Genomic DNA, 21100 nt, shown 5'->3' on the forward strand with positions numbered 1-21100 from the left:
TTGTAGGATTAACCACAGAAGCAGAAAAAGTTGGTAAAGAAGCTTTGCAATATAACAGTGATCCTTCCTTGTTGTTTAACTTAGCCAATGTTTTGGGTAAACAAGATAAGTTCAAAGAAAGTGAAGTTGTCTTCTTGAAAGCTATACAACAAAGTAGTAAAGATTCCAGAATGTATGCCAATTTAGGTAAGTATTATTGAACTATGTTACATATACATGAAGTGTATATAGAAAAGGTTACTTGTATGTTGGACAGCATATTTATACAATATTAGGTCAATGTAAGAAAAATATCAGCTTTTTTTCTGTATAGATATCAAGTTAACATCATTTCACCTGATAAGTTAGACTATTTACTAAAAACTTTGTAAAATCCCTGACTTATTAAATTCTGACAAAATAGTTTGATGGTTAGACTTTAAAAATTGTATACGTTTTATATGATAGAACTGTACTTTACAATCTTTGGGTCTAGGAGACAAAGTAGTGTTTGTTAGTCTAGGTTTAGATGACTGATTTCTCTTGTGATTGATTGATGTAGGTGACTAAGTGGTCTAGGTCTTGTTGACTGATTTCTCTTGTGATTGATTGATGTAGGTGACTAAGTGGTCTAGGTTTAGATGACTGATTTCTCTTGTGATTGATTGATGTAGGTGACTAAGTGGTCTAGGTCTAGTTGACTGATTTCTCTTGTGATTGATTGATGTAGGTGACTAAGTGGTCTAGGTCTAGTTGACTGATTTCTCTTGTGATTGATTGATGTAGGTGACTAAGTGGTCTAGGTTTAGATGACTGATTTCTCTTGTGATTGATTGATGTAGGTGACTAAGTGGTCTAGGTCTAGTTGACTGATTTCTCTTGTGATTGATTGATGTAGGTGACTAAGTGGTCTAGGTCTAGTTGACTGATTTCTCTTGTGATTGATTGATGTAGGTGACTAAGTGGTCTAGGTCTAGATGACTGATTTCTCTTGTGATTGATTGATGTAGGTGACTAAGTTGTCTAGGTCTAGATGACTGATTTCTCTTGTGATTGATTGATGTAGGTGACTAAGTGGTCTAGGTCTAGATGACTGATTTCTCTTGTGATTGATTGATGTAGGTGACTAAGTGGTCTAGGTGTACTTTACTTATTTGTCTTGTGATTGATTGATGTAGGTGACTAAGTGGTCTAGGTCTAGATGGCTGATTTCTCTTGTGATTGATTGATGTAGGTGACTAAGTGGTCTAGGTCTAGATGACTGATTTCTCTTGTGATTGATTGATGTAGGTGACTAAGTGGTCTAGGTGTACTTGACTGATTTCTCTTGTGATTGATTGATGTAGGTGACTAAGTGGTCTAGGTGTACTTGACTTGTGATTGATTGATGTAGGTGACTAAGTGGTCACTGGCCTTTGTTAGTCTTGTATCATTTTTAATTTTAGTTTCCTGTGTATAATTTGGAGTTTAGTATGACGTCCATTATCACTGAACTAGTATACATATTTGTTTAGGGGCCAGCTGAAGGACGCCTACGGATGCGGGAGTTTCTCGCTGCATTGAAGACCCATTGGTGGCCTTCGGCTGTTGTCTGCTCTATGATCGGGTTGTTGTCTCTTTGACACATTCCCCATTTCCATTCTCAATTTTAGGTGTACTTGACTTATTTGACTTGTAGATAATTGGTATAGTTAACTTGTGATTAATTGATATATGATACTAAAGATATTTTATTCCAATTAAAGGCCCCATGAAGAGCAAAGTAATTTATTACAATGATTTTAATAATTGACACAATAATTTTGATAATTATATATAAATATGAATATAATCATCTCAATTCTAAGATCTTAAACCACAGCCAGACCAGAGCCATAAGCATATAAGTAAAAAGCATAACAGTTATATATAATATTAACAGGCATATATTCTTAATGGGTTACATATAAACATATCTGTACTATATTGATAGTTTTCTGAGTTCAAAACATTTATTAATATAAATTGAATAATTTTCAACAACTCTAGGTTTTCTTGACACTTGTGTTTAACATTTCGAAATTTTTACAACTTATCAAAAGTTTATCATATAACTATTTTCTCAAGAGATTATAAAGGGGACATTGACATATAAAATGTTCTTCGTCTTCAACTTTATCCATGTGACACATTTTGTCTGCCTGTCTGTCCTGCTTCGTGTCTGGGGCATGACTGTTGTCATGTCATGTCAGTTGCATAACTTTTTGTATGGTAGAACTTAGGTTGACCAGACTATGTATATGAATTCGAAATGGGAAGTCGGTGTGTCACATTGCAAAGTCTGGTCCATGTGACCTTAACATTGACAGTTGACCTCTGTGATAGTAAAACCTTGATTGCTTGGTATGGGAAGTTGATGTGTCACATACTTAAACTAGGTCATTCGACCTTGAATTCAACCTTTTACCTCCAAAAAGGTTGCTGTGACCTAAGTTTTGACCTTTGACATTGATGTCAGTAAAATTTTGTGTAATTTAAAAAAAAAATTACATATTTGGACAGTTGTCAGGTATTTGCAATAATACAATAATACATGCAATCATTAAATTCAGAATTTACAATAGACTATCCTCAGACATTTTTCCTGAGTATAATTCTGTCAGATTGAATTACCAGTAACCATGTGTCAACCTCACACAGAGGCAATGATTATATAAAATGAACATGCTGAAAGCCAAAAATCTAAAACTCACTTTGTCTTGATTCTGAATTTTAATCTGCTGCCGTGCAACAACTAAAATGCATGTGCAGGGGGTATATGTCATACTATGCAGACAGCGTTAGTTTTAGTAAGGGTCTAAGTGGTTAAATGGTTTGGTTGGCTGAGTAATCTAGATGGCCCAAGGTAAGTTATTGGTCTATGTTACTGAGTCACCTAGGGAGCTGATTGGCCTATGTGGCTGATTGTTTTAGGTAGCTGGTCACAGGTCTGTACAGACCAAATGTCAATACAGTAAAAAAAATTATGTGCACATCCCACTGAAATGTTGAAAAATTCTGTTTTCAGGTGTTTTGTACCACAGATGGGGTAAATTTGAAGCTGCCGTCAAAGCTTATACCACAGCATTACAGTTGGATCCATCATTAGATACCACCAAGGATAACTTACGGATGGTCCATAGAAAAATGGAGAAGGCACAGAGAAAATAACTGTTAAAAAACATGAGATTAATTGTATTCAATTTGCCAAATTATGTAAATTATTGTATTATTATCATTACTATTATGAAGTCTTCAGAATGGTTTGTAGAAAAAGGGAAAAGTCATAAAACAGTAAAAGAGTTAAGAAAAAATAATTATTCAGTGGTGATAATTAGCTTTATTGCAAAATCATTATAATGTATGAGCTTGAGCCATAACAATATTAGCTGAGCATTAAATGTACTAGTATCTCTCTTTAATATGAAAATTTATCAGTTTCAAATGTAATGGTCACTAAATGCAGCTTACACAGTTTTTGAAAACATGTATTTTAAAGTAGAGATCAATGTATACACATAGTTGGAAGAATGTAACTTCAGAAAGATACGAAAGTTAGAAATGATTTCAATTTAATAACTTATCAATATATTATATATTCTTGTAAATACAGAATTCAGTGCTTGCAATTTTTTAGGCAAAAAACACATGATAAATTAGTGTGATTTTTATACATGTTGTAGAAGGGTATTAACAGTGCAAATTGAAACGCAAGGTTTGATTATTGAAATATTTATCCTTTGGCATTTTTCACATTATTGAAAACAAAGCATTAATTTAAATAATTTTGGAATTTATAGTACAGGCATCTGTTATTATCAGAATCTTATACATACTTCTTGGTGGTAAAGTTACTATATGTACTCAAAATTTGTATTTTTTAATGTTGATCTATATGTACTTTTAAAAACATCAGTAGTATCACATAAATTACAATGTTATATTGTCATCTTGGTTGGTTGTACAATAGCCTAGAGCCTATAAATTGACAAGTGAGTTTAGAAACCGATTCATTAGCTAGATGTGCAATATATGACATTCTTAATACATTTGTATTGAAATATGTTTTTGTTGTTTGAAGAAATTATGTATGTTTCTATTGTGCTATAGATGATGTGATATTTTCTTTTTAATGTTTTTTATTTGTCAGATATGTAGGTTCTTTATTGAAAAATTCTTTATGATAGGTTAAAATAGAAATAATTTGTTAACCATAGAATGACCAATCCAGAAATCCCACCTTTAGCTTTAACAAAATTTTTAGTTCACAAGTTTTTTTTTGCATTAGTGTTGACTTATCAAGCCAAACTTTAAGGATAGTTCAATCTGTTATTAACAAAATAACTTTGTTTTCCTACCTTTTTACATTTCTTCTGCTGTCAGTGTTGTACGAGATTAAGTGGTCAAGATAATCAACCTGACTCACGAAAGGAAAAAATGAAAAAGAATATACAAAGTTAGAGTTTTGTTATTTATACACAAATATGTATTATTATCATTGCTGCTAAACAAATTTTCCTAGCAGTTAGTAATATTTTCACGCCCAATAGAAGCTAAATGTTTTGTTTTTTTTTAACTTTTTTTATTAATTTAATCATGTACAAACATATCATGGAGTGGAAAAATTTATATGTCAGTTTTTAAGAAAGTGGTCATATTTACATATCAGTTAAAAGCATATTTTCTTTAACATTCCAATAATTAATTTGTATTTAAACCATGGTTGTGTTTTATAATGACAAATTTCCAAATGGTATCTTTTTTACTTGAAAGACAATTTATATATACATATGTAGAACAGGCTTCCAATTATTAAAGGAGAAGTCCTGTATTTTGCCCCATGATATCCAGAATGCAAACTTTCATATGTTTTAACTTTATGCCGTTATGAAAAAAATATATAACAAGGTTCATATATTAAACAGAAGACTGGATAAACTAATGACACAAGCTTTTCGAATTACAAGAGTATATATATATGACTACCAGTAAAATTAAAATTGTGGAAAATGTGATGAAAATATTAATGTTTCATTCCTTATCTGTGTTTTGAACAATATTCCATGCTTGCACAATGACATTGATCATTCAACATAGGAACATTTTTTTAATCATTTAGTCAAGTTTGGTTTGAAAATTTCGAAGAAACCACACCAATAACAGTTTTCACCAACAGAGACTGTTTTGTACTACTTCTTCTATTTTTTACTGGTCCCTTTTATGGCTAGATGAGGACCTGTCATGAAGAAGCAAAGGTAAAACTGCATCTTTTATATACATTTTCCTGTAAACAAGGATGGTTTATTTTGCAAACCCTGTAAGAAAATATTTTTTATAAACAGTTAAGAAAGAATCACCTAAGAAATTAATTTTCTCAAGCATGATAATTATATACTTAAAAAAGTTTCCCTGTATGCTCTCTATAAACAGGGGTTCAGCTTGCCATTGAAGGACCAGTTTGCAAAATATAGTTTTAGAATATAGGTTTATTAAAACTATCAATAATTAGTCATTTTGAATTTTGACAGAATATCAGAAACATGGGAGTATGACTTTAACTTTGAACTATTTAAGGGGCATTAGCTGTCAAATTCGTGTTCACCTATTTGACTCAAATTTTAATATTTAATTTGTAACATACTAAAAGGTATATCCAAATTATCAAAAGTTAAAAAAAGAACAATTAACAATGCAAGGACTCAATAATATGTATCAGCATTTCAAGGGTATTTTAGTCTAGACACCACCTAATTAACCATCGAGATGACCTCCGAAAACAGCCGACTGTCATATAACCAAATATAAACATAAAAACATAAAAATGAATAGATAGCGAACACGTTCAATTAGATTTTGTAGGTCTGTTTGATTTCATATTATAGGTTAAATAAAAATGTTAAACATTGCTTTTACCTGTATAAGAATGATTTTTTGTGGATCGAATCAGTCAACCAAATGATTCACACTTGTTTCACTTTCAATGACATTCTTTCCCTTTCAATAGCTGAACAAGCCTAGTACATGCAAGTCAATAATACATCAGCGAAATGTTTGTGAGCTTATTTTGACAAATTTGGACCAAATTGACTGCTTATAACGAAATATTATTTCAAGATTCTTTTTTAAAATTTATTAATACTTGAAACTAAAAGAATCGTAATTTTTGATTTTTGTCTAAATAATAGCTAATGCCCCTTTAAGATAAAATTCATTCCAATAAGAAAAGCTAAAAAAGAAAATTTTTAGTAACTGTTACCAAAAGAAGCACTTAACATTGCTAGTAGTTTATACTTGCCATATTCATGAAGGCACCATTCCATTGTTTTATAGATTTTTAAGGGTAATGGTTGTGTGATTTTGATACTTTTTCAAATATTGTCACTGGTTGTGTGTAGAATTGTAGACATATCACATGTTTTTATCAGTATCTTATATACTTCTTGGTGGTGTTTTTAATGTCTCTATTTTTATGTAATTCATGACATTGTAATTTATTTTCCACAGAAAAATTAAAAATTTAATATTTGTAAAATAGCGGACCTCTTTTATGTGGTCATTATACATTTGTGTATAGAGAATGAAAGAATATATAGTGAAGGAAGATTTATTCTCACTATTTCAGTGGTAAGAATTATGAGCAAAAAATAAAACTATTTCATGGAATCTAAATTTTAAAATAACACCTGACAATCATGAATTTAAATCAGTCAGGAAATAGTGAATAAAAGATGGTGCAAAAAATTTCCAGTTTACGGAAATGAGGGAAGCACTGTATGACATGGAATTGATAATAAAAAGGCTTAGAATTTAAAAAGTAATTAGGACTGGTATTTTTCAAAGTTGTTTTTTCGTTTGAAAAAAGGAAGAAGGTGCTTTACTCATGCTTTCATTGCTAATATTTGTTATTGTTTTGTTTTGTTTCTGTTATTGATTTATTTAAGAAATAGCAAATCCATTTTAATTGTTAAGGCCTTTGGATGAGTAGTTTCCAGTGATTAATAACTGTTAAGAAAATCATGTTTAATTAGCACAATTAAAAATTTCGATAAGATTCTTCAATTTGGAATTATTTGTTTTGCACAACAAAACAACAGATTATACCACTGGATTTTGTGGTGTGCTATAGTGAAAGCCATTTTTGATAGTGGAATGACCCAAATGACAGAGCTTATGGGCCACATGAGCTTACCATGAATTCACATTTCTTTTTTATGAGCATTTACTTCAAAAGATTACATTCCAATATTTATAATTGAGTTAAAAGTAAGATTTCTTTGCTTTTATAGTCCCATTGCATAATATTTTTAATTATGATGGAGTTTCACTAAAAATTTATTTTTGCACAAAGAATCTTATTTGTAACAAGAAATCATTCCAAAATTGTGAAGAAAGAAGCACTTCTTGGTTTCTTCCAGTCACTTCTTACATGTTTGTATTGTTGTATGTGTTTTTTTATACAGATTGATATATGTTTTGCCATTAAATGCTTTTAAAAAGTTGTCTTTGTTCATGCTCAACCTCCCATTATCAAGGCAAGCATACTACTACACAACCACAGAGGCAGTTCTACATATAAACAGCCATATTTTGTTTGTGTTCTACTCATCACAAAATTAGAACAAAAAAGTAGCATATGTCCAAACTTCTACCGAGTCTGCAGCAAAAATTGAATTGATTTTTTTAATTTAATTGTATGATTGGTACTTTTACTGAGATTTAAATGATGGCATCCATGTCTTTCCAGAAGCCATAATTTTTGCTGGTAAGACATTTTTGCCTATCCAAAAACTTAATAAAAGTGTATCCCAAATGTTGATAAAAAGCATTGCTTTAACCAAGAAATCTGTGTGGATGACTTAAGTTAAGGCTACAATAGTTGACCAATGTTTAAATCTTGTAAATTTATTAAAGAGACAAATCAAGGTTTCAAACAAAAGCCAAGGGTATTGCATGAACTCCAAAAGGAGAGAGTCTGGCTGCGTAGACAGGGTAATTGTCTCCTGCTATGTATGCATCAGCTGCCACATCACTTAACATTGATATGTAGCAATTAGTTTCTGAGAATGGACTTGAATATTGCAGAACAACATTTATTATATAAGAGTACAGCTGTGTTAAAATATCATTTATGAATTAACATAGGTTTTCTCAGAAAAATGTAGACCAGTTCATTTAAAAAAAAAAAAGGTGCATTTGTACTGGATGGTATATAAATCCATTAATATTGTAAGAGACGAGTCTATTCCATTTTAAACTACCGGTAGATGCTCTACAGCGCCTGCTTGGCTCACTTGCATCTTCAAGAATAGCAATTTTTTGGTAAAAATCATCATGAAAGGGCAATAACTCTATAAAGAGTTAACTGACAATTTTAGTCATGTTGGCATATTTGTAGATCTTTTCCAGCTAATCATTTTTGCTTTTTAAAGTTTCTATCTACATTTGTATCTATTACACTTGTCAAGATACAATGAAATAAGTAAAAACTCCCAATAATGGTAAAACATCTTAAAAGGGAAATAAATCATATAGAGAGTCGACTAAAGATTTCAGCTTTGATGGCTTATTTGAAGATTCTGTCTTTCTGATCACTTTTATTATATAAAGTTTCAATCTATTTATTTATATTACAGTTTTCAAAATGCGAAAAATTGGGAAAAATCGTCATTAAAGTGCAATAACTTCAATAAGGTGTCAAATGACAATTTCTGTCATGTGGACTTATTTCTAGATCTTGACTTGTTGATAATTTTGGCTTTTTTAAGTTTCTTTTTGTATATTATAGTTTTTGTCTCGCCTTGACATAGTCAAAAAGCGACACATAGGTATGCTGTTTCCGGCGTCTGCGGCGGTGGCGGTGACGGCGATGGCAGCGTCAATGTATTAGTTTGTGATTAGGTCTAGTTCATGGTGAACCACTAGTGGTAGGTCAATGATATTTGGTATGCAGTTGTATTAGCATTGGCACATCTCATTACCATGGAGATTATTTGGCCCCACCTTCCTGATAAAATTTTTTCTTTTTTTTATAGTTTTCAAAATAATAGACAAAAATGAAAATAAACTGTTGACACAGAGATATGTCTCGCCTGTCAACTTAAAATTCAGAAAAAAACCAATCTGATGGACAGCAACATTGCTAATTAATTCAAAGTCGCTGGACCAACTAGTGGGTAGGGCCTGGAAATGGTTGACAAACTGAGATGTACAGACAGCAATGTAACTTTATAGAATATATTGTCTATTGCACATAGTTCCTATGCAACTAACTCAATCAGAAACCTTAACATTGAAAATTGTTGATTGATTGAAAGTCACTGGATTATGGCCTAAGGAGAAGGGCTTCAAAATAGTCGTCAAACTGATATGTACTGATTGTAATGCAGCTTCATACAAAATATCATTGATCTATCACAAGTAGTTCCTATCAAACTTACTTAAGCAGAAAACTTAACATTGAAAATAGCTAATTAATTCAAAGTCACTGGACCATGGCCTAGGGGCAGGGCCTCAAAATAGTCATCTAACTGGTATGTACTGATAGTATAAATGCAACTTCATACAAAATATCAATGATCTATCACAAGTAGTTCCTATCAAACTAACTCAAAAATTGATACAATTTGACATTTCATGGCTATAACTCCTATAAGAAGTAGTCCGACAGTTTTGACATAAATGGGCAGTAGATCTCAAAAATTGATAAAATTTGACATTTCATAGCTATAATTCCTATAAGAAGTCATCCGACAGTTTTGACATAAATGGGCAGTAGATCTCAAAGTCCTGAACATTTTGCCACTGTCAGATTTTCTCTTTTTATAGCGATTTTAAAGACAAAATTTTCATTTAACTCCTATATTCTATTTCTAACCAAGTGGGCCATCTTGACAGGCGAGGTCATTGGACACATTTTGTAAACTAGACACCCAATAATGATTGTGGCCAAGTTTGGTTAAATTTGTTCCAGTAGTTTCAGGGGAGAAGATTTTTGTAATAGTTAACTGACAATGATGGATGCCTAGTGATGAGAAAAGCTTATTTAGCCTTTTAGCCAGGTGAGCTAGAAAGGTGAATCTTAGTGAAAATGGTTTATCCCATTTAATGCAACAAATTAGTTCAGATAAACAGATTTGTATTAAGCAGTGAATATATTTTTTCAAGGTAATCAAATCTATAAGTCTTCGCTAATTAAATACTAGTGATTGTTTCACATAAATTAAAAATGATGTTGACGACCACAATAGTCCTTGAACTACTCATTACTGAAATTTATAAGTGTAAAGAACTAGGGTTGAGGTTTATTAAACAAGAGGCTCTCAAGAGCCTGAATCGCTCACCTGTAATTTTTAGCTTAAATCTTTCATCAATGATTATTCTTGCTTTTCAATATATATTAATGAGCGGCTTAAAAATGCCATTTAAATGTTCTTTGTATCTGTCATATTTTCTTCAATAGCAAAAAAATGCATTTTACCCCTATGTTCCATTTTAGCCATAGTGGCTATGTTTCTTAACGTACAAGGAAATAAAATACATAATTTATATTAGATACTCTGAAACTCATTCAGCCCAAGTTTGGCTGAAATTGATTCAGCAGTTTCAAAGGAGAAGATTTTTTAAAGTAAGCAAACTAGATTACTTTTATAAATTTTGACTTGGATGGAGAGTTGTCTCATTGGCACTCATACCACATCTTCTTATATCTAGATGAATAAATAGTGAAAAATTGTCCTTAAAGGGCAATAACTCCTTAAGGGGTCAATTGAGAATATTTGTCATATTAACTTATTTGTAGATCTTACTTTGCTGAACATTTTTGCTGTTTGCAGTTTATCTTTATCTATAATAATATTCAAGATAACAGAAAACTGCAAAATTTCCTTAAAATCATCAATTCAGGGGCAATAACCTAAAAATCAGATACCCAATTTGGCTGATAATTTCAGGGCAGGTAGACCTTGACCTAATGAATACTTTAACTTCTTGTCTGATTTGCTCTAAAAGCTTGAGTTTTTGAGATACAAGTCAAAAACTGCATTTTACCCATGTTCTATATTTAGCCATGGTGGCCATGTTTTCTGAGGAAACAGAAAATAAAACACAAAGTTTGTTCTAGATAACCTAAGAATCATTCAGCTTACGTTTGGTTTAATTTGGTTCAGTAGTTTTAGAGGAGAAGATTTTTTAAAGTTAAAAAACGTGATAAATTGTATAAATTTGTCTTTAAAGGGCAATAACTCCTTAAGGGGGCAATTGACAATTTTGTCATATAAACTTATTTGTAGATCTTACTTTGCTGAACATTTTTGCTGTTTACAGTTTATCTTTTATCTATAATAATATTCAAGATAATAACCAAAAACTGCAAAATTTCCTTAAAATTTCCAATTTAGTGGCAGCAACCCAACAATGGGTTGTTAGATTCATCTGAAAATTTCAGGACTGATAGAACTTGACCTAATAAACATTTTGACTCAATGTCAGATTTGCTCTAAATGCTTTAGTTTTTGAGATATAAGCCAAAAACTGCATTTTACCCCTATGTTCTTTTTTTAGCCATGGAGGCCATGTTTTTTGACGAAACAGAAAATAAAACACAAACTTTATTCTAGATACCCTAAGGATCATTCAGCTTAAGTTTGGTTGGAATTGGTTCAGTAGTTTCAGAGAAGATGTTTGAAATAGTTTACACCAGACGGACGACGATGGAGTCCAAGTGATGGCAAAAGCTCACATTTCCTTTGGAAAGGTGAGCTAAAAATAATATTGATTAATTCTTGGTTGTTTAACGTCAAGTGGCAATTATTTCATGCATGTTCAGGATGAAAACAAATGAACAATAAATACAATAGATAGGCACTGTAACAGAGGCTGTCCAGGATGAAGACTGCCATTTGAAAATGAGGTTCTATTGAATAGGGAGAGAAATTTTGCCTTGCCTCAAAGAGTTGTTACAAAGGTTCTTAATGTGCAGAGAGCATAGCTTTCTCTCTGCATGAGGCAATGGATTTAACATCCCAATTAAGACTGGACTTTCACTTGTGAATAATTGTAACAGTTTACTGTTGGTGGAATTGATTTTAAAACTGATTATTTTGTTTATGGTTATTTCCTTTCAACTGCAGATCTCAAAAAAAAAGTAATCCAATAATTTGAAGTTCCGTCATTTTAGACATATTTCAAAATTTAAAAGTTGGTAACCTAATTAAATGCAAACTTGATCTGTACGTAATCATTATATACTTACTAGTGCATAAAAATCATATAAATATTCACAGGCATAACAAACAAAAATCCAGACTGTTTGATTTCAAAATGACAGACATGTGTAAAACTAGTTGCCACCACCACTAAGTGGATGGGGTATAAAAAAAGAGAAAAACAATGTACTTAGCAATCTGAAAATCCTTGTATGAACTCAGGAATATGGATCAACATGGAAATACCTAGTTCTCAGATTGTCTGATTACAGGTATTTTGTATCAATTCAATGTCAACTTTCCAATGACTTTTTTGTTATTGGTTGTAGAACTTCTTGTATTTACAGAGACCTTTTTTTTACACAGAATTGCTTACATGGCTTTTGGTAATTTTATGCCTGTTGGTTGTGGAGCTTCTTGTATTCACACATTTTTGGATTTACTGAGGTTTTTCTCTGAGCATTCCTACTAAAAAAATTCTGGAAAGTGCTTTAAATACAGCAAATTTGGAATGTTGGCCACTGACCTATGTTTAGATAGTTAATAAAAAAATTCTTTAAGACCAAACACATGTTTTAAAAAGACAATAAGAATTAACAACTCCATACCAGTAAATTATCTCTGCCTTGAAATTAGTAATTGATACACAGGAATTGCACATGATGTCTTTCAAAGTATAATCCTAGCTCGGTGGATATAATGATAAAACAAACTATTGGTTACCTATAGTTGCTTACATCTAAGTCATTTGTTCTCTGGTGGATAGTTGTCAAATTCACAATCATACCACTACTTATTTTTATAAAGAATCGTCAAACTGTAAGTAACTGCCAAGCAGATCTGAAAATGGCTGACACAGTACATCTCAATATTATAAAGTTCCAGACCAAATACCAACAGAAGCCCAGGAATATGTGACAAGATTACAGACAAGGCCATTGCAGTATACCATCTATCCACCCACCTTTTAAATAAGTGAAAAAATTACAGACAAGGCCATTGCAGTATACCATCCATCCACCTTTTAAATGGGTGAAAAAAATTACAGACTGACAATTTCACTGAAGTAAACCATAAACTTTAATATGAGACAAAAATTACATGCAGACAAGGTCATTGCAGCATACCATACACTCTTTGAAGGGTATAAATAAACTGGTTCAGACTGTGAAGCTGATGATGCTTCACTTGGCTTGGGTCTTCATATAAGTTAAAAACAAACAACTTTCTGAAAATTTATTAATACAAGCTTTTAAAGTGATGTGTTTCATTCAATCATCCAAAACACACCATACATTAACATTATGTAACAAATGAACCAACATTTTATTAATGTGCCACAACTGACAGGTATAAAATATCACATTGTATATTAAAACAGAAAGCAAAATATAGGATTAAAACTTTCTCTTACTGTACACATCCAAGCATCTAACTATCATCATCATCACAAAAAAGAGATGCAAACAAATATTATTTTTTTATTTAGACATTTTATCGTGTTAATAACTGTACTAGATATTTAATTATTGGGCTTCTTCAATCATACATAAATATTTGTCACAATATTAATCTACCGGTACTTGCATAAAATCTTGAAATGCTTGTATGTATACAATTTAACGAAAAGAGTCTGCTCTGGAAAGGACAGTAAAATACCATTCACAAAACAAGCAGAATGAAAACACAATCTAATCATTCAATTTTAAAAAAAATAACTTTTTTCTTAAAAACATGCAATACAGCTTATTTTAAGTCAAATTGAGTTTCCTTTATAAACCATGAAAAAACTCTGAAACAGCTTCATATCAATTATTTTGCTTGGAAATGAATAACAGAAAAATTTCAAGGTTAATTCAATTCAATTTGAAACTTCATTCCATAAGTAAACCCTGTATTGAAATATTTTCTTGAATGATGACAACTAAAAATTTGTTCAATAGTAAATGACTTGAGTATGAACCTTCCACTTGTCAATAGTCCAAGCACAAAGACTTGAACATCCATACATTAATTTAGCTTCATACATATTACAGGCATATTTGGTCCTTAATTCTCACTAGCACTTAAAATAAACATAAAGTTCAAAGAAATGAAGATAAAGACAAAGAAGGAAAGAACAGAAAATACATAGCAGAAACTCTTAAACTGCACAACATAATAGAAAATAATTTAAAATAAGTCAGATAAAAGCACTGACAAAAAGTGAACTCAGGAGTAAGCATATATACAAAACGAAATAAACTTAAAATATAAAAGAACACTATTATCTACTTTATATATTTACAAAGTTTACAAATGTAGCTTCACATGTATCACACTGGTGTTTGATTATTTACATCTTTTTACACTATACATGTACACTCCTGTGTATCATACAAAAACTTACATTCACAGTCAGACTGGTTCTAGGTAAACAGTTAAGTAACTTCTTTACAGTTCTCAGAGAATGACATTTGAACACACTGTCTCACAGTTTTCTTATAGTTATCTCCCCTGTTACTAGAAAAGTTCATATTTCTGATGATATACGTAGAACCAATCAAGTATCACTTGACATAATATATGTCATAATGAAAAGCACTTTAAACATCAAAAACACATGCAATAGTTTACATAGAAGTATATATAAATAACTACATCTTCATCTTAAGAAAAGGTTAAATCAGACTTTCACATATATGATTAAAACCTTAATGGAAAATATTAAAAATGTGTGTATACATTCATGCTTTTAACTTTATTGTTTGAACGCTATATATCATAGTAAAGAGATTTGTAATTATGTTTTAAATGATAACAGTTCTCTTTGAACATTTAATACAAATTCTTAGGAAAATACTTAATGAAAAAGTATGTTATATATTGACATTATCTTCATTATTTCTGTTATAAAGTTAAATTAGATTGTACATCAAAATTTTGCAAGAGCAATAAATAGTTGATTTAAATTGAGATATCTAAACAAATATAACATTTACTCATCATACAAACTTTAAAGGTCATTCATTTTATAGCTGAAACCTTCTTTCCTCTAAGACAACAAACATAAATAAACCATCTGATCAATGGCCCATTTCTTCTGCCTTATTTGTCATATCAAAATAAAAGTATAATGATATCATCTTCACGCCAGATTATACCGAATGTAAGATAAATTACAATGCCTTGTGTAAAGATTTGTGTTTTTATGACAGAGCAATGAACCATTAGTTTGATTACTACTTCTTTGAAACTGAATTTATATTTTCCAACATATATTCATTGTAAACAAGAGTGGAAATATCTCATCTGCATAATTATATTTGATTGAGTATGTCAAAAGTCTATAAGATTAAGGTCTTACTTTGTGTATATATCAAACTTACAAGGAACATCACAATTATGTAACTGAATACAAATAGCAGGTCTCAATTTTATATGCAAATTAGTAACTGGTCTAATATTTAAACTGTTTGTGACTCAATAAACTATGAAATGAGATCACAGTCAAGTAACAGGTATTAGATAGAAATGTACACCTCACAATGATTCTGTAAACAAAATATATTCACCTTTTACTCATAACTGAAAAAACACAAATGTCAATGAACCCTGAAAAGGAGGTAAAGGTCTCATGTTACTGCCAGACAGATTCATACCTTCCATCGATTCTACACACCAAATTTAATTAACATATTACACATTGTAACTGAAGACATCACCTACTATGTTGATAAATGAACCACTAAAATGAGGCCAAGCTCAGATATCCTTGTCAGAAAGACATGTACGTACATGTACATCCTACAAAAATTCTATAGACCTTATTTAGCTCATCTATAGCTTTTAACTTACAAACTATGAAAATTTTGGGTTAATCAATGAACCATGAAAATGATGTCATTGTCAAGTGAACCCTGTAAGACAGACATGTACGTCTATCAATGCTTAACGGTCAAATTGCAAACAACAAGACACTAACATTAGGGATATTATCCAGATCTTTTGTCTATATAAAGCTTTTATACGAATAGTTTTATGTTGTGACTGACAGATAAGCATACATGTGTAACACCTAAGCGATTGTTGGAGTAATAAAAATTGTATGATGCCGTTAATTTTCCAAGAAAAGCTTATGAAAACTGCAACTAATAGTTTACTTAAGCTTTGACTTTTACATCATTCAAGTAATATGATAAGAAAAAATTATTATAACCTTGCCATTCAATTGTTTAATGCTTTTGAATTTTTGAGGAAAAAATGAAAAAAAAAAATAATTAAAAAAATTAAAAAATCTAACATAAATACCCCAATATACAGCAATACATAACATTTATACAATAAATAACATATCTCAAAAGCACTAAAATAAATAACACTGTTCAATCATCTCAATCATTCCACAGAAGTTTTGTTATTGCTGTTACTAGAACCCTCCTCCTCCCCTGTATCTGGTTGCTGGTTGTTCAGTTGGTTGTTAATTTGATTACTAGGAGGAATTGGTTGCTGTGACTGGGAGGTATTGACCTGATTGTTCTGAACATGAGGTTTAGGTGGAACCTCTTGATTTTCTTGTTTCTCCTTTTCCTTATCTGATTCTTTCTCTTCCTTCTCCTTCTCCTTTCCCTTTTCCTTCTCAATTGGCTGAGGGGAGCTTCCGGCTGGGCGTGGAGGATAGGTCTGTACACCCTCTTCAGGATGAGGACTTTCATGTTCATCTGTTAGCTCAGAATCTTCTGGTTCCTAAAATTCACATTTGAAAAAGGACCATATATTTCACAACACAATGGAAATTATAAAAGAATTTTAAAAAATCTTTAAAAACATTTTTCAAATAAATAATATTTTACACTTTAGCTGATAAAATGTGAGTCCTGGTAAGTTTGTTTTTTTTGCTTACAGGAAAATTATGAGAATTCAGAAGTAATACAACCTACTGTAAATGGATCACTTTCAAAGTACTCACATTTTTCTCCCATTTATTTGTATTGTAGTCATGTCTTGTAATGTTGTCATTTTAATGTTATATTTAACATTGCCAAAACAGCGGGAGGTTTGGCATGCCACAAAACCAGGTTCAACCCACCATTTTTTTCTTAAAATGTCCTGTACCAAGTCAGGAAAATGGCCATTGTTATATTATAGTTTGTTTCTGTGTGTGTTACATTTTAATGTTGTGTTTTTGTTGTGTCGTTGTTCTCCTCTTAAATTTGATGCGTTTCCCTGAGTTTTAGTTTGTAACCCGGATTTGTTTTTATCTCTATCAATTTATGAGTTTCGAACAGCGGTAAACTACTGTTGCCTTTATTTAGGCTCATAGTTTAAAAAGGCAACTATTATCTCAAATCAACAAAATGTACTCATCAAGGAATGTACATGTAATCAAATATACAAAAATCTATAAATGTCTTAACAAAAAAGTCTGTCAAAATCAATTACTAAAGTCAATCATCACAGTTGAATTATTGTCATTTAAACATTGTAAACTTTGAATTGCCAAAAATATTGAAAACTTCATTACTAACCTCTTCTGGTAGCAAGTCATATGCTTTGTTCAGTGTTATCTTGGCACTATTAGATCTTTCTAAGAAATAGCTAAAAGGTAATTGAAAAAATAATTAAGTAATTTTCTGTAAGAATATAAACTGGTCCTACCCTAACCATTGAATCTTTTGACCGAATCGGTAAAATCTTATTATATAAAAATAATCATAAGATAATATGTCAAATTAACACAAATCCTGTAATTCTGTGAACAAGTTATAAAGTGTGAATCAAAGTGTATTTTACATATTCAGTTTTCAAATAAAATAAGGATATCTGTAGGAAAAGTAAAAAAATTATTTACATAATCATCTAAAATATAAACTAGAATTTTGTACATGATGATTGTTACTTTTGTCCATTTTATGAGTCATCCATTTAAAGTTGATTCAATAAAATTCATTGACTATCAGACTAGGTTCAATCAAAAGATGTATTTGTTTTTGATCAACTTTTCCTTGGTTAACTTACCCATTAGAAGTTTCATTGGACTGAGCTGGTGGTGACCAATTGTTGTAGGTATACTGAGTATTGCCTGGATATGGTCTCTACACAAAAAAAAATATAAACCTGACAACTTAGTTGAAGATAATGTTTCCTTTTATGTTTTAATTTTTGGTTCCAATTTTCAATTATGCAGTTACTCTAAGTTGTCTAAGCATTATAGATCAAATATTACTGCCAACCTTTAATTTATAAAAAAATGTTCTTGTTAAATCAGCAAAGATCAAAGGTTCTTACATGAGTCAATATAAAACATCAAATATTCAAACTTTACAGACCTATAGGTTGACCATTAAACTATCTTGTCTCAAAAAGGTTTGCATTTTTTTACATAATTTTTTAAAAAATTGTGATGTTAAACGAATAAGTGTTTGGTTAAACAGTCATTGTCAGATGGAAGGTCACCTCAACACTTTGGAAGAAATTTTATATTGATTTTTACACAAATTTTATGTAGAATTTAGACTAAATAATTTGCAAATGTTTCAATTAGTGCAGGAATTTTCTGTTCTTACCCTTTCTAATTCATCATTCAGCCACTCAACTGCCCATGTCCATTTTCTTTTTAAGTCACCATTGCTTTGTAGCATTTCTTTAGCTGGACGACATCTGTAATAACATAATGAGTATTAACTACTTGACACATTAATTTTCTTTTAAAAAGGTAATATTCTTATTACAAAAAATGTCATATATGTTTAACCAACACAATTATTCAGAAACTAATTTATTCCTGAATTTCAGTCAATCTATTTGATGTCATGTTCACTGATTCACAATACAAATGTGAAAATGTCAATTTTAACATAACAAACACAAATATTTGGTACTTTCACTAAAATTATGGTGTGAATTATATGGTGTTTCTTATGTTTTATAATACAAACAGATCTTTGCAGAGTTTAAATTAAGAGGATTTATATGCATCAATAATACAATAACACTTATTAAAAAAACCCAAACATGAAACTTCTTTGAAATCTGACATCCCCACGAGAAATGAGATGCAACAGAAGTAATGATGGCAGAGTATCATAGCTTAATCAGAAACGATATATTATTATTAAGCTAACTAGTTGATGGAATATTTATAAAGAATATATTCATCTATATGCTTACACAGAAAATAATGACACCATCATTTTAATACACTGGTATGCCCTTTTCTGGTAATGGTTTTTAGCTCTCTGTATTGTATCAAATAACCCATCTTTTTCATCAATACCTTCAAAATACATTAATGATATTATGATTATGTATAAAATAAACAATACAAAACTGATGTCTCTCAATAGTTGTAAGCTGCAGACAAATGTAAACCTAATCTTGTCCCTCATTCCTTTACACATTAAATTTTTTGCACTTCTAAACATTTTATGGGGGCAGGATCAATATACTGTAATTTATACATCAGACGTACTGGTTACCAGAATTTTGGATACACAAAACCAGGTACTTCATATCTGTGTTCTACGAGGATCACCAGTCCTTCACCTTTCATCTGATGCGTAGGAACTATTTTGTTTTTAATATGTACTACTTTCCAGTTTGTCCTTTTTTGAACCGGCCCGATTTGGTGGTGTTACGTCTTTAAAAAAAAGTCTATTCAAATCATTTTTGCAAAATATTCCATTCATGCCAGTGCTAGAAGCCGTCTTAATCTTGCAGTGAGATGAGAGTTTTTTTGCTCCATGTTGAAGGCCTCACTCTGACTTTGAGATGAAGAATAGCAATAAAAGCGCAGCTCCTTTGCTTTTTGTGTGTTTTTTGCTGTGCATGTACTGATTTTGTGTCATGGATGGATACCCAATATCCTTTGTTTTTCTATTAAAAAAGTAAACCCCTAAAACTAATCCTTATCAATTGTTTCTAAAAGATTGGAAATACTAACCTTTTAATGCATTATGTATTCTATGATTCTGCCATGTGTCTTCCAATAACAACATCTGTAATAACAGGTCAAGGTAAGGTCGGAGTTCATAGGTGTAGGAGTAGGCAACCTGTAACATAAAAAAGATCATTTGAAACATCTAGTGCACATTTGAAAAATTAAAGTATGTAGGACAAAGAGCTTGATCTTAGAGACATTTGTTCCACTGGCAATTTATCATTAATATGAAATGAAAACTATGTATTTAAAAAAAAAAGACACTGTCACTTACCTGCCATAAAAGTTCCCCAAGAACAGTAGATGAGAAGTGAGGATTCTCCCAGCTGCAGAACTACAAAATAAAACCATTCATTTAGTTTTTGTGAACAATAATCATAAATCATGACTTAAACATAATGCTTCACCACAGAATTGGTGAATTCTTATAAATTGTGCTGAAAATTTTAATACACCAATTAAACAACATCCAAAAAAAACATCTAGGTTGACAACCATAGTCTTAACCAAAAAACTAGCGTCTTTTTCATATGTCAAGCTGTAAACTGCCCAAAGTCTGAACAATTTGTTTTTATTTTTAACAGAGCCTACCAAAGATCTGCAATTGAAAACACCAGTTTCTTTGAAGGACATGAACACTATGATTTAAACAAAAACAACATTTGCTGAGGTTCCTAAATTTGTTTTAAAACTAATTTTGAGGTAAATACTAACTGACCTTGAGTAACTTGGCAGTATCATCAGAACTATTACAATCCTCTATTAACTTCTTTACATAACTAGTTCTACCATACATTGGTTCTATTACTTGTTGCTGAATTGGCATCAATGGAGTTGGCAATGAAGGGTCTCCAAAAGGGTTCGGCTTGGGTGGTCCATCACTGTAAGGATTCATCTTGGATGATGACTCCTACAATTAAAATATTGTTGTAAAATTCCTAGTTACTTTTTAAAAGAAAATTTCAACTGTACTTTAAGATAT

At 31.0% G+C, this 21100-nt stretch overlaps 2 protein-coding genes across 6 annotated transcripts in view; one reads left to right on the forward strand and one right to left on the reverse strand.

Annotated features, from left to right (window-relative positions):
* LOC127738388 (protein O-mannosyl-transferase TMTC4-like) overlaps nt 1-7495 on the forward strand; it is a 28216-nt gene extending 20721 nt beyond the window's left edge. For both annotated transcript variants that reach the window (XM_052249618.1, XM_052249619.1), the window contains 2 exons: nt 7-186; nt 3026-7495. In XM_052249618.1, the coding sequence (XP_052105578.1) occupies nt 7-186; nt 3026-3168 (323 nt within the window). In that variant the 3' untranslated portion in view covers nt 3169-7495. The remainder of the gene's footprint in view (nt 1-6; nt 187-3025) is intronic.
* A 5926-nt stretch (nt 7496-13421) lies between these two features.
* The window catches only part of LOC127738389 (probable ubiquitin carboxyl-terminal hydrolase FAF-X), a 49934-nt gene continuing 42255 nt past the window's right edge, over nt 13422-21100 (reverse strand). For all 4 annotated transcript variants that reach the window (XM_052249623.1, XM_052249620.1, XM_052249621.1 and 1 more), the window contains exons 51-58: nt 20837-21028; nt 20393-20452; nt 20122-20230; nt 19350-19455; nt 18746-18839; nt 18198-18274; nt 17708-17777; nt 13422-16925 (exon numbers count right to left, since the gene is read on the reverse strand). In XM_052249623.1, the coding sequence (XP_052105583.1) occupies nt 16578-16925; nt 17708-17777; nt 18198-18274; nt 18746-18839; nt 19350-19455; nt 20122-20230; nt 20393-20452; nt 20837-21028 (1056 nt within the window). In that variant the 3' untranslated portion in view covers nt 13422-16577. The remainder of the gene's footprint in view (nt 16926-17707; nt 17778-18197; nt 18275-18745; nt 18840-19349; nt 19456-20121; nt 20231-20392; nt 20453-20836; nt 21029-21100) is intronic.

This window comes from Mytilus californianus, unplaced genomic scaffold (assembly GCF_021869535.1).
Source record: "Mytilus californianus isolate M0D057914Y unplaced genomic scaffold, xbMytCali1.0.p SCAF_4, whole genome shotgun sequence".
NCBI lineage: Eukaryota > Metazoa > Mollusca > Bivalvia > Mytilida > Mytilidae > Mytilus > Mytilus californianus.